Source organism: Panthera onca, chromosome E2, assembly GCF_046562875.1.
Source record: "Panthera onca isolate mPanOnc1 chromosome E2, mPanOnc1 haplotype 2, whole genome shotgun sequence".
NCBI classification, from domain to species: Eukaryota; Metazoa; Chordata; class Mammalia; order Carnivora; family Felidae; genus Panthera; species Panthera onca.
Genome location: NC_138353.1, coordinates 44,331,070 through 44,343,153, shown reverse-complemented (window position 1 = coordinate 44,343,153; position 12,084 = coordinate 44,331,070). Strand labels below are relative to the sequence as shown.

Below are 12,084 nucleotides of genomic sequence, written 5' to 3'. Positions count from 1 at the left end.
TCATTGCTGTTGAAGATCATGGAGCTGAGAAACAAAGCCAAGTCCACCCCATGTCCTTGGCAGAGATGACAGGCACATAGCTTGTACAGTGCCAGAATATCATTAGTATTTCCCTTCTTTAGTGGTTTGCTTGAATTTAAATCCCTGGTAATCAGTAGAACCTTCTCCTAGGAAATGGTGGAGTCTGTTAGGAGCCACTCATGACTCTGACCTGTTAAAACCAGCAACGTGAGCATTATTTGGAGTGAACTTGTTCCAGGTAAAGCTTTGGCCTTCTGATGCAAATGCAAAGGACCTTCATCTGTCATGAACCCAGGTTGATGAGAGACCAGTCCTGGTGGAATCAGTGTCTCTTTAAAAACTCTAGCCAGTTGTAACATCAACATCTAGACCTGACAGCCTTGGCATTTGCTCCCATTATTTGCTGGGCTAGGCAGGCAGGTTTAACCTCCACCTCTCCTGTGGTTGAACCAGTGTGTTTTTTGGTAAAATGGTGATTGTAGATAAGCTTAGCCCTTTACCCCAGTCCCCCTGCCCAAGTCTCTTCCTTATGCTGGACTTTTAAAGCTTAAAAAAATCTTGACTGAATATAAATGCCTAATTACATTCTTTGTGAAATGGTTGCTTCCGCCTGATTCCCTAATTGTGCTGTGTTAGTGTCTTGCTCTGAAACTCAACATTCCCTTCTCCTTTTGTACCTTGTTGTGCTTGCTGTCTCTCTCGGACATCCTTAAAGACTGTCTTTTTGGCAAAAAAAAAAAAAAAAGAAAAAAAAATCAGTAAAGTGTTTTCTGTAATCTTTTTTTAAAATATGAGAACTAATTGTCCATAACTTGTAGCACTCTTCATTAAAGTCTTGCTTCTCTCAAATGTTAAGTAGCTATTTAATTCTAGCAGAGCACGTATGAGCAGATGGAGGTAGCACCATGTTGAACAAACTTTGCTGAACCATGTTGACTGTGTTAAGAAGCTGATGTCAGCTTGTATTGGGTGTTTTAATCCTTGAAAGCCATGTCCAACAGAGATGTGGAAACTTCCTTTTAATTTGTCCATTTCTTCATATAACATATTTTGGGACAAAATTCCCCCTTTCTCACATTTGAGTGAAAGGCAAGTTGTAAAGAAATGCTACAGTTTTAAAATTCATCCTGTACCTACAAGTTAGAAACTTTATAGAGCTTTTTTATATATTTACATGTTTTGGAATTTAGTATCCTGTTTTCCTATCAGTTAATCCCAAATGAAGCTACAGTGAAAAGGTGAGACCCAAATCCCATTGATCTGGTTCCCCTAAACAGGGTTAGGATCCAGAAGCTTTTCTCTCCTCCACTCTCACATTATTAGACTCTGCTCTCTAGGTAGAAGAGAGATGTGGGATATATTCAGGGAAGCAGAGTATCCCTATCAGTGTTTCTCAAACTGAGAAATGCATAAGTCCATTAACGCTTTTTAATGTAACTTCAGAGGTGTTTTTATGATAGTATTATTGAAATGGGTACACACATAAAACTATGCCTACAGCTTCCATAGAACTATGAAATGTACTGTGAACTGATGATTCTTTTGCTGAATTTAAGTCACTGCTCATGACATGGGTAGCGTTGGGACTATAGCCGTGACAGGATGTGGGTGGGGGTGCCTGTGCCACCGTGCACTGAGAAGTGATCCCAATCTCTCGCACCTTCACCTTAGCAAGACTGCTGCAAACCACTGTGCCTGAAGGGTACGGTGATGTCACGTAGCCTTCGCTAGACCTGAACACTATTACGAAGTCTGTTCTTTGCCTATTAGCTTTGTGACACTTAAGATATTACCACTTGGAGTCAATGCACTGAATTCTGAAGCAATACTTGGTTAGAAGGTGCTAATGCTTTTTTGTTTTTTTGTTTTTTTTTTTAAGATTATGGCTGAAATAAAAACATTATACACTGTCAGCACTCAAAGACTGTCTAGAAACACTGTCCTGGTAGGTAAGAGGGTGAGGCTCACTCAAAGCCCCAGCTGCACCAGCCGCGCTTCTGGGACAGTGAGCCGGCCACCTCAATCTCTGAATGAACATTTCCTCATCTATAAGTCAGTAGGTAATGGTACCTCTCTTGCAGGGCTGTTGAGAGAATAAATAAGCAAGTAAATCTCTTAGCTCAATGCCAGCCATGAGGTCAGTGGATCAGTGAGCCTTTTTCCCCGCTGTGAGTGAAGAAGTGATAAATAAAAGAAGAAAGATCAAGAGTTTGAATAATAGAAATAGTCTTTTAAGTGGGTTTTTGTATAGTTTTAGATGAATATATCAGTCAGGTGGGAGAAAGAACAAGGATTATCAGTGGAGGGGTTTCACCACTGCCTCTCGCTCACTTTATCCATTAAAATTTTTGTACATACTCCTATGCTGTGCTTTTTGCTCTCTAACCTCTAGCACTGGACGGAACAAATTCTGTTGAAACAGATCTGCCCCATATGTCCTACTGGGGCAATAGGTATCATTTAGCAATTAGATATGAATAAGAGAAAGAATCTCCCCGGCCAAACCTTGTCAGTATATTCAGATGGTTGTAAATAAACTTACCAAATGTTTACCCCCAAGAAGCAGGTATGAAAAACCATAGCCCAAAGGAAGGAGAGAAATATCTCTTCTGAAGTAGCAGATTCTATCTAGCACCCATGAAGTAGGTTTGGTAAACCACTGAGGTATTTTTGTTTTTGTTTTTTTTTTTTTTACTGTTTGCTTATTTTTGAGAGAGGGAGAGGGAGAGAGAGAGAGAGTGTGAAAGCAGGGGAGGAGCAGATAGAGAGAGAGAGAGGGAGACAGAATCTGAAGCAGGCTCCAGGCTCTGAGCTGTCAGCACAGAGCCCAACTCAGGGCTCTACCCCATGAACAGTGAGATCATAACCTGAGCCGAAGTCAGATGCTCAATTGACTGAGCCACCCAGGCACCCTGCAGTGAGTTTCTGAGGTAAAAACAAAACCTCTTCCTGTGAGCCAAGCATGGAGGTATCACGCCACTTCTATTATGGAATATCCATGTGTGGCCCCGAAACTGGCCTAAGTGTGACTTGCGAGTTAATGATTACCCTAGCAGGTGTCTTAAACTGCTTGGTTTCACTGGGCTTGTGCAAACAGTTCACCTACAGAGGAATCTTCAGAAAGCGGCATGTTCCCTTTGCTCTCTGGAGCTGGACTGGTAGTTCTGAACCTAGTGACCTCTGCTAGGAGCCTGAAGACAGAACCCTTTAGTGGTTCTGGGGACCAGCCACACTTCCATGGAGCAGATCGATCTGACTTTGCCATCATGATCCCTCCAGGAGGCACAGAGTGCTTCTGGCAATTTGCCTACCAGACTGGATACTTCTATTTCAGTTATGAGGTAAGTACAAGGGCTCCTCTAGCCATACTGGGGACTTGTCTTTTTTGTTTGTTTCCTTTTGTTAAGTGGGTCAGGTTTTACTCGAATACAAGATTGTTTGTCTTTCTTATGCTGTGATTCCCTACCTGTTAATGAAATGGACCTGCAGTTAAGATGGAAACCCTCCATGAATGAACAATCCCTATAACATATGGATTGACTAATCAAAATGGGGGCAATGGAGGTGTGCTCAAAGCCATGGGACAAACAAGCTGCCTCTTCCCAGAGAGGTAATCGTATATTAACTCAGATTTGGAGATGAGAGGGGAGAGAATCCACTTTTTAAAACATTAAAATAATATGGATGTGGTACAAAGTAAAATGAAAACCTACATGAACTTTGGCAACAGACCCTGAGATTTGAAAGAAAGATGCTTCTTTACGGGGCTAGGGGAGCCAACATTTATTCTCTTGCTTTTAGGGGTAATTCTGGCAAATTAAAGAATCACTGACTCAAGATTGCTCCATTTGGCCAGTCTTGTTTCTTTAGGAAGGTAAATGTTTAAAAGTTGCCTGTTCACAGGCCAAGTACATTTATCCATCCTGTGGTCTTACACCACACTGCCCAAGGATGGTGAACTCAATAGTAAAGTCAGAAGCTGTTCATTTCCTTGTTCTTTATCTTAGAAACCTGTTAACTTTCTAAATTTTATTTACATAGTAATAGACTCTATTGATCTCATTCCATTCCACTGTAACTCAAAGCTTATTTTAAGTTAGCTTATCAGAGCCTTTTCTTATCTCTGAATTTGGAACAGTAGCTACTAACCAGCTCACTGTAGCCTGGGCTTATCAAGACACAGCTTGGGGACAAGTTCCTACTGAATGCCTTATTTATTTGCTGTCAAGCAGCAAATAAGCCTACATCAAGGACACTAGGGAAGTCAAAACCAAGCAAGTTCATTCAAGAACTCCATAGCCAAAACATACACATCAGTTGATACACGATGTATGGTCTGAGACATGTCTTCTTAACTGGAGTGCTATTGGCATTTTGGGCAATTCTTTGTCCTGCAATACTGTTTCTAACACAGCAGAATGTTCAGCATTGCTGTCCCTTCCTATCTCCCCAACACCACTGTTGTCTCCATCCAGATTCCCAGAGAACCACTGTGCTGATGATCATGAATGTCAATCTTACTATTTAGCTAGCTCTTGGTGATGTAGCAGGGGTTTTCTCCCTCTTTAATGTGTCTTGGCAGGTGCAGCGGACACTGGGAATGTCACATGACCGGCATGTTGCTGCCACAGCACATACCCCACAGGGTTTCCTCATAGACTCCTCTCAGGATGTTCGGGGCCAGATTAACTTCTCTATCAAAGAGACAGGTCTGTTTTTATCACCACAGCTACTGTAATAATCCTAAATTTCTTTGAAATTGGGTAAATAATGAGAAGTACTGAAATTACTTTTTTCAGTTTGAGAGAGGGCCAGTGAGCACGTTAGTGGAGGAGGGGTGGGGGAAGGAGACAGAGAGAGAGACAGAGAGAGAGAGAGAGAGAGAGAGAGAGAATATACCAAGTAGGCTTCACACAATCAGTGTGGAGCCTGACGTGGACCTTGATCTCCCGAACCCATGAGATGATGACCTGAGCCAAAATCAAGATCCGGATGCTCAACCAACTGAGCCACCCAGGCACCCCTGAAATGATAACCTGAGATATATTAGCCCTGGCTTTTTCACACGGGGATGATCAAACAGTAGGGGGAAGAACCCAGTTTCCAACATCAAAAACCAGCCTTCAACACCAATATCAAATCTTTCCCGGAGACTGCCTGTAGTGGAGGACATTAAGCAGCAGGCAGTTGCTGTCAGATTCAGGGCAGGGTCTCCAGGTGACTAATTACTGTAACTCCAGGGTCCAGAAGCTCAATTTTATCTCATCATCTCCAACTGATGAGGTTATGGGAAAGTGACCAAAAGAGAGACCCATTTATAATACAGAATTCCAACTAATAAATTTATTACATGATAACATTCCTTTCCAGTCACCAGAATACTTGAGCCAGTTATGAAATAGCAGACTCAGAACAAAAGGAAATGCATGGCCATGAAAATATCCACAAACAACAAAACACTTCCCCAGTCATCAGAAAATTCCTACAGCCAGATTGAGCCTATCCCCACCCTGGACAACACTGGTCAGTTTTAATTGCCCTCTCTACTAGCCAGGTGTACAGAAAAAAAAAAGTGTTTCTGAATCAGGGCATAAAACAATCCTTCACTGTGTAGCACAGGATTTTCAGCACCATATGGTATCTGGCATCTTTGGCCCCCATGTACCAGCAGTGCCTTCTAACCATTAGAACAATCAAATAACTGCCACGCCCTTCTAATCCCGCTCTTCCCTGCTCCCACACACACACACACAAAGGGAGGCACACACAAAAGGGAGGATCCCAGTTGAGAACCAGCACTAGTTCATACCCCAAACCGTTAGCTCCCGTACAAACCACCTTGCAGAAGTTACTCCATCCAGCAGGATAGCTTCTTTCATTCACAACACATCATTTTCTCTAGTTTCAAGTTCAAGACGGTATCCCCCAGTAATGGTGTACAAGAAGGCAAATAGCATGCTCTTAATTTCAACTCATTTTGTTGAGAAGAGCTTCAGTAAGAGATGTGGGAACTACAGGTGACAAAGGAGAAAACATGGTTTCCTATCTAGTATAGAACCAATTTACTTAATAAATTTACTTCTTATAAATTTACTATTTTATAGAACTCAGTTACTAATATTTGGCAAAACAGTATCATAACTGATACTCAGTAAAGTAAGTTTCATGGAAGATCACGTAAGGCCTTCCACCTTAAACATTCTATCTTTGTACTTCCTAAGTGAAAAGAAGGTATTAAGTAGCACATTTAACACTGGTAAACAGGTATCTCCAGGGAAATCTAGAGGGTGGGAGTTCAACAAAGGGTGGAGGCCAAGACTTGGTAATGATCTAGGGATTCCTACAGGTTTTTATCAGCTTTGTCTAAAAAATCAGCAAAATCACTTTGGTTCTGTCCAAGTTTACCTCAATTTTGGAGTTTTCTACGAGGGGCCTGAGATGGACCACAAACAGAAGAATGAAAGAAAACAACTGAATGATACTCTGGATGCAATTGAGGTAACTGTTTTGTGAGAGAAACATCTGTGGAAACATCCTTGAAAATTAGTAATATCATCTGAGGGCTCATTTGGGGAGAAACCAAACAGGCAAGAGGATTTGAAACCTTCAATTTTTATAACTTAGAGCTCTTAAAATTCCTCACTTGTTTATAACAGGAGTTGACAAAATATGGTGCACAGGCCAAATCTGGCCCAGTGCCTGTTTCTTTTTTTAAAGTTTATTTATTTATTTAGAGAGGGAGAGAGAGAAAATCCCAACCAGGTTCTGCGTTGTCAGCACAGAGCCTGACACAGGGCTTGATCCCACGAACCCCTAAGATCATGACCTGACCCAAAACCAAGAGTTGGATGCTTAACCGACTAAGCCACCTGGACGCCCGTTTTTTCAAATTTTAGATAGAATTCACTATTTTAAAATGTACAATTCTGCGGTTTTTAGTACATTCCCAAGGTCATGCAACTATTACCTGCATCTAATTTCACAAGTTTCATCAGCCCCAAAAGAACTCCATACCCATTACTCACTCCTCCTTCCCCATGCCCCCCTCCCCAGTCCCGGGCAATCACTCACTAATCAACTGTTTCTTTAAATTTGCCTATTCTGTGCACTTCACATGAGTGTAATCATACTATGTGGCCTTTTGTTTCTGACTTCTTTCACTTAGCATGTTTTCAAGAGTCATCCACATTATAGCAGGTATTAATACTTCATTCCCTTTTATGGATGAATATCCTCTTTTATGAATGTATCAGTTTCTTATCGACTCATCAGCTGATGACATTTGGGTCATCCACTTTTTGGCTATTAGGAATAATGCGGGTATGAACATTTGCATGAAGTTTTTGTGTGAACATGTTTTCATTTCTGTATACCAGTTAGTAGGATACTCTGGTGGGTCATATGGTAACTCTGTTTAACTTTATGAGTAACTGTTTTCCAGTGCCTAAACCATCTTACACTCCCACCAGCAGTATCTGAGGGTTTCAATTTTTCCACATCCCTGCCAACAGGTTACTGTGTCTTTTACTAAAGCTGCTCTAGTGGGTGTGAAGTTGTATCTTGTGGTTTTGAGGTATGTGTCCCTAATGACTAATGACATTGAGCATCTTTCCATGTTTTTTGGCCATCTGTATACCTTCTGTGGAGAACTGTCTATTCAAATCATTTTCCCGTATTAAAATTGGGCTGTCTTTCCCGGGCTGGCCTGAAACCCAGGCCAGAGCACAGGGTCTGGCCAAGGAGGAGGGATTCTTGACTCAGATTCCAGGAACTCCTTGATGCTTTTTGAAGAGGATGAAGGTAGCTAGCTTTATTACAGACAACTCTGACCGCATCCCCTATCTACCCAGAAGAATGCAAACCCCCTTTTTTAGTCTTCTCAGGGAGTTCTGAGGGATCATTCCCTATTCAGCTGCCACAGTTGGGAGAGAGGGGAGGTATGAATTAAAAGTCCACATCACAAAAAAAAAAAAAAGAAAAAGAAAAGAAAGAAAATAAAATAGGGCTGTCTTTTTATGGTTGAGTTGAGTTTTAAGTTTTTTATATATTCTGGATCCTTATCAGATAAATGATTTGTAAACATTTTCCCTATTCTGTGGGATGTCTTTTCACTTTCTTCATAGTATTTTTCAACGCACAAAATCCCACTGCGTATTTCTGTAAATGAAGTTTCACTGAAACACAACTATGCTTGTTTGACAATTATATATGGCTGCTTTTATGCTAATAAGAGCAGAGTTCAGTAGTTGCAACAGAGACTGTATCACCTACAAAGCCTAAACGATTTACTATCTGGTCCTTTAATAAAAAGTTTGCAGGGACACCTGGCTGGGTGAGTCAGTACAGAATGTAACTCTTGATTTCAGGTTCATGGGTTTCAGCCCCACGTTGAGTATAGAAATTACTTAGATAAATAAATACTAAAAAAAACCCCAAAAACCAAAAAAAGTTTGCATGCAAGCCCCCATCTTCTACCATCTACAAAAAACAGAAAACATCAGCCAGAGGGGCAATGATGTACTGAGTACATGTCTAAATCTAGAGATACTCTGAAAGAGTTTTAGAACTGAAATTTTTCATTACAAAAATTTTGTTTTTTAAACCAAAGTCCAGGCGATGTTTTCATAGAGAGCAAAACCAGGTTTACCAACAACTACAATAACCAACTTATTGTATGTATCATAAAATTATAGAAGTTACTCAGCTTCCAGATAACTTAGGTTAGTGCTTCTGAGCAATGGGGTGAGACTAGATGGGTGGTAGGGAGGACTCTTTTTTAATTTCATTTTCTGTCCCACAGGAGAGTACACGGAAGATGCAGAACAACATCTTTCACATGTGGCGGTATTACAACTTTGCCCGCATGAGGAAAATGGCTGACTTTTTCCTTCTCCAATCAAACTATAACTACGTGAACTGGTGGTCGACAGCTCAGAGCTTTGTTATTGTTCTTTCTGGAATCCTGCAGCTGTATTTCTTGAAGCGTCTCTTTAATGTCCCAAAGGTTACAGACACAAAAAAGCCAAGATGCTAAGCCAAAATGACTACAGCACCCTAGTCCTTTTCTTCTGAGTCACGAGCTTTGTAAAATTATTGGAAAAAAAATCAACTTGTTAGAACATATTAGTCTATTGCTCTCCTTTCCTATTGCCTCAAAATGGCAATAAATAATAAAAATGTATAAGTATTGATATTGGCTATTACAAAAGTGTGCGCTAAGTGATGCTACCATCAAAATACCGTTCATCATACAGCAGTCCCTTAACTCTAAGTTTATCTAGAGGGTTGAGAACCATGGGAGGGAGAAGAGTTGAAAAAAATGGGACAAAAACATACACATCTCAGTTTTATGCGTTGCATACAAAAACAGGAATTGGCAGACTGCTTTTTTGTAGTTGAAAAATGTTTTATTTTTAGAGATGTCACCTTTGGAATTTAAAATAAGCAGGAAAAAAAGAAAAGCAGTAGATTTAAAACAGGCAGTTTAAAAAACTTAGTGGAATTTTTTCATTAAAAAAAAAAAACATTTTAATAATTCCAAAAATAATTTTAGGAAGCATGGGAAGAGCTGAATTATATCAAGGTCTCTGATTAGTGCTGTCTAGTCGAGTTAAGTAAAGGCTCCCATGGGAAATCACATTTTAAGAAATCAAGGTGATGAAAATACCATTAGCCTGGGATCATACCATCTCAGAAAAAGAAAAATCAAGAACGAAGATATATAATCAAGCTGTATTCATAAGACCCTATCCTTAGTAATAGAAATACCCAGTATATGCAATATAAAAATAATTTTACCATTTATTTAACACCTATCATTTGCCAGGCACTGTGCTTAAGTGCTTTACAAACGTGACTTCTAATCCTAAAAACCATCTTTAGGTTAAAGCTGTTTTTTTTTGAAGAAGAAAATTAAGCTTAAAGTATAATGACTTCTAAGGCCATACAGCTGGTAGGTGTCAGAACTGGGGTTTAGATCCAAGATTTTCTTCCATACCACACAACACCCACCGTATAGAAAACTGGCAGGACAAATTGCTCTTATTATTTTATCCAAATTTCATTCATAAAATCCAACACATGGCCTACCATTCTCATGGCAATATCTAACTTTCATCATATAAACAATGAAAAAATCCTTTGTGTTCTTATCATGAGTTTGAAAACGGCGTTATCACAGATAACAATAAGCTAGCTATTCTTGTCCTCAGTTCCAACGACTTAGAACCTGTTACTCAAGACAAGAAGCCTTCTGATTCAAATATAAAACACAGCATTCTATTTAGTCACAAACACAAAGATCTGAAATGCCATTTTTGAACCATTTCCACTTAAGAATCCAGCCTGCATTCAATCGCAATAGAGAGAATATTAAACTAAGAAGTCCCTGAAGAAGTCAGTGTTGACAAAATTCAACATGATGATGGAGCCTACACAGACACGGGAAACAAAGCTAGGCCCTTCCACACAGCCACAAGTCCTTGCGATGATTTCGTTTTAAGTCAATGTCTCTTCATGCCGCACATATTCCCCAATGTCTGCTTGATGAAATACCACAATCGCCATGGGGTCTACTTTCCTGCAGTCTTGTGTAGACTTTGCTGCCACCCCAAAACCCTGGGATTCAAAAGAAGAGACACTGATTCACTCAAGTCATTCAACAAGCATGCATCGAGGGGTGGAAATAACGAAGATGAAAAAAATGCAGTTCTTATCTTTGAGAAATTCAAAAGGTGCTGAGAATTTAGTCTCTGAAGCGCACAGATGGAAAATGCAGCCTTCTAAATTAAAAAAGATACTTGACTTTTCTAACAGCTACCATCTCTACTCACCAGAGGGACGTCTGCCATGGAGTACACCACCACTCCCTGGTACTGACAGGTATTTTCAGTGATTCGACCCAGTCCAGATTTCAACACATGGTTCCCATACAGGAAGGACTGCTCTGCTCCAGGCTTTATCCAGACTTTATACTATAAAAAAAACGACAACAAAAAAACCCCACCATTAAATCTAAGAGACATTAAAATGCTAATAATTATATCCCATAGATTAGTCAGCTGTTGGATATGTGATTAATTTTCTTTTATTTTTTATTTATTTATTTATTTATTTATTTATTTAATTTTGCTGTGAAAAAGCTTTATTGTTTTAATTTGGTCCACGGATTAATTTTCTTTTAATAAGAAAAGGATTCTGTCTTTAGAAAATATATATGTTTACTTATTTCGAGACAGAGAGAGGGTGAGCACGGGCACAAGGTGGGGAAGGGCAGAGAGAGAGACTCTTAAGCAGGCTCCACCCTCAGCGCAGTGCCCAACTCAGGGCTGACCTCACAACCCCAAGATTATGACCTGGGCCGATATTAAGAGTTGGATGCTTAACTGACTGAGCCACCCAGGTGCCGCTATGTGATTAATTTCTCGAAAGCATTTTAAGGAAAAGAGAAAGACTGGACGGCTATCTCAAATTGTTCGTTCTCCGAACAGAACTCCCAGGAGGTTCTTTATTCGACTCTACAATCTCTCTCACGGATAGTTTAAGAACTCTTTTTCTGGATCCCTCTCTCTGTGCTCCTCACCAAAGTCACCTACTGGCTTTTCTACTTTGCTGAACGTTACCACGACTACGCAGCCACACAGCATTCCTATGCCAGAGCCCGAACCGTGCCCAAGCAGCAAGTCCTACAAACATCTCTACGTGTGGTAGTGACCTAAGCACTGTCGGGGACTCCGAGGCGGAGAAGCCGCCCAATTATCTGCGTTCTGACGTGGCCCTCATCTTTGACTTCCTTCATCCCCAGTTGCCGACTGAATACCACCCCGCTCTTGTCCCCCCCCCCCCCACACACACACAAACCTTGGCATAGGGTGCAAGGTAATCCAGAGCTGTGATGTGCAACCGGAACTTGTGAGTCTTCGTGAATTTTCCGAAGCAGGTCCCCAGAGACACCAGCTTGTCCCCAGAGATGTTGGCGGCCAACTTCAGGATCTTCTCGCTTGAAGGGTAAGGAGAAAGAAGGTGTCGGCTGCGGGAAGCCGGCGGGACCCAGTCCTCCCCCCG

The 12,084-nt window shown here is 40.8% G+C and overlaps 2 protein-coding genes across 9 annotated transcripts in view; one reads left to right on the top strand and one right to left on the bottom strand.

Annotated features, from left to right (window-relative positions):
• Positions 1 to 12,084, bottom strand: part of NIP7 (nucleolar pre-rRNA processing protein NIP7) — a 66,794-nt gene that overhangs the window by 54,360 nt on the left and 350 nt on the right. For 5 of the 8 annotated variants that reach the window (XM_060650321.2, XM_060650320.2, XM_060650324.2 and 2 more), the window contains exons 3-4: positions 11,881 to 12,019; positions 10,854 to 10,994 (exon numbers count right to left, since the gene is read on the bottom strand). In XM_060650321.2, coding sequence (XP_060506304.1) covers positions 10,854 to 10,994; positions 11,881 to 12,019 — 280 coding nt within the window. Of the gene's footprint in view, positions 1 to 135; positions 742 to 6,756; positions 9,102 to 9,537; positions 10,639 to 10,853; positions 10,995 to 11,880; positions 12,020 to 12,084 lie in introns of those variants that run through there. The other 3 variants (XM_078438927.1, XM_060650322.3, XM_060650317.2) reach the window with 3 other exon arrangements.
• On the top strand, positions 3,150 to 9,055 carry TMED6 (transmembrane p24 trafficking protein 6). The gene is made up of 4 exons (XM_060650316.3): positions 3,150 to 3,362; positions 4,604 to 4,730; positions 6,368 to 6,519; positions 8,822 to 9,055. Exons 1-4 carry the CDS (start codon positions 3,150 to 3,152, stop codon positions 9,053 to 9,055), a joined length of 726 nt encoding a protein of 241 aa, XP_060506299.1.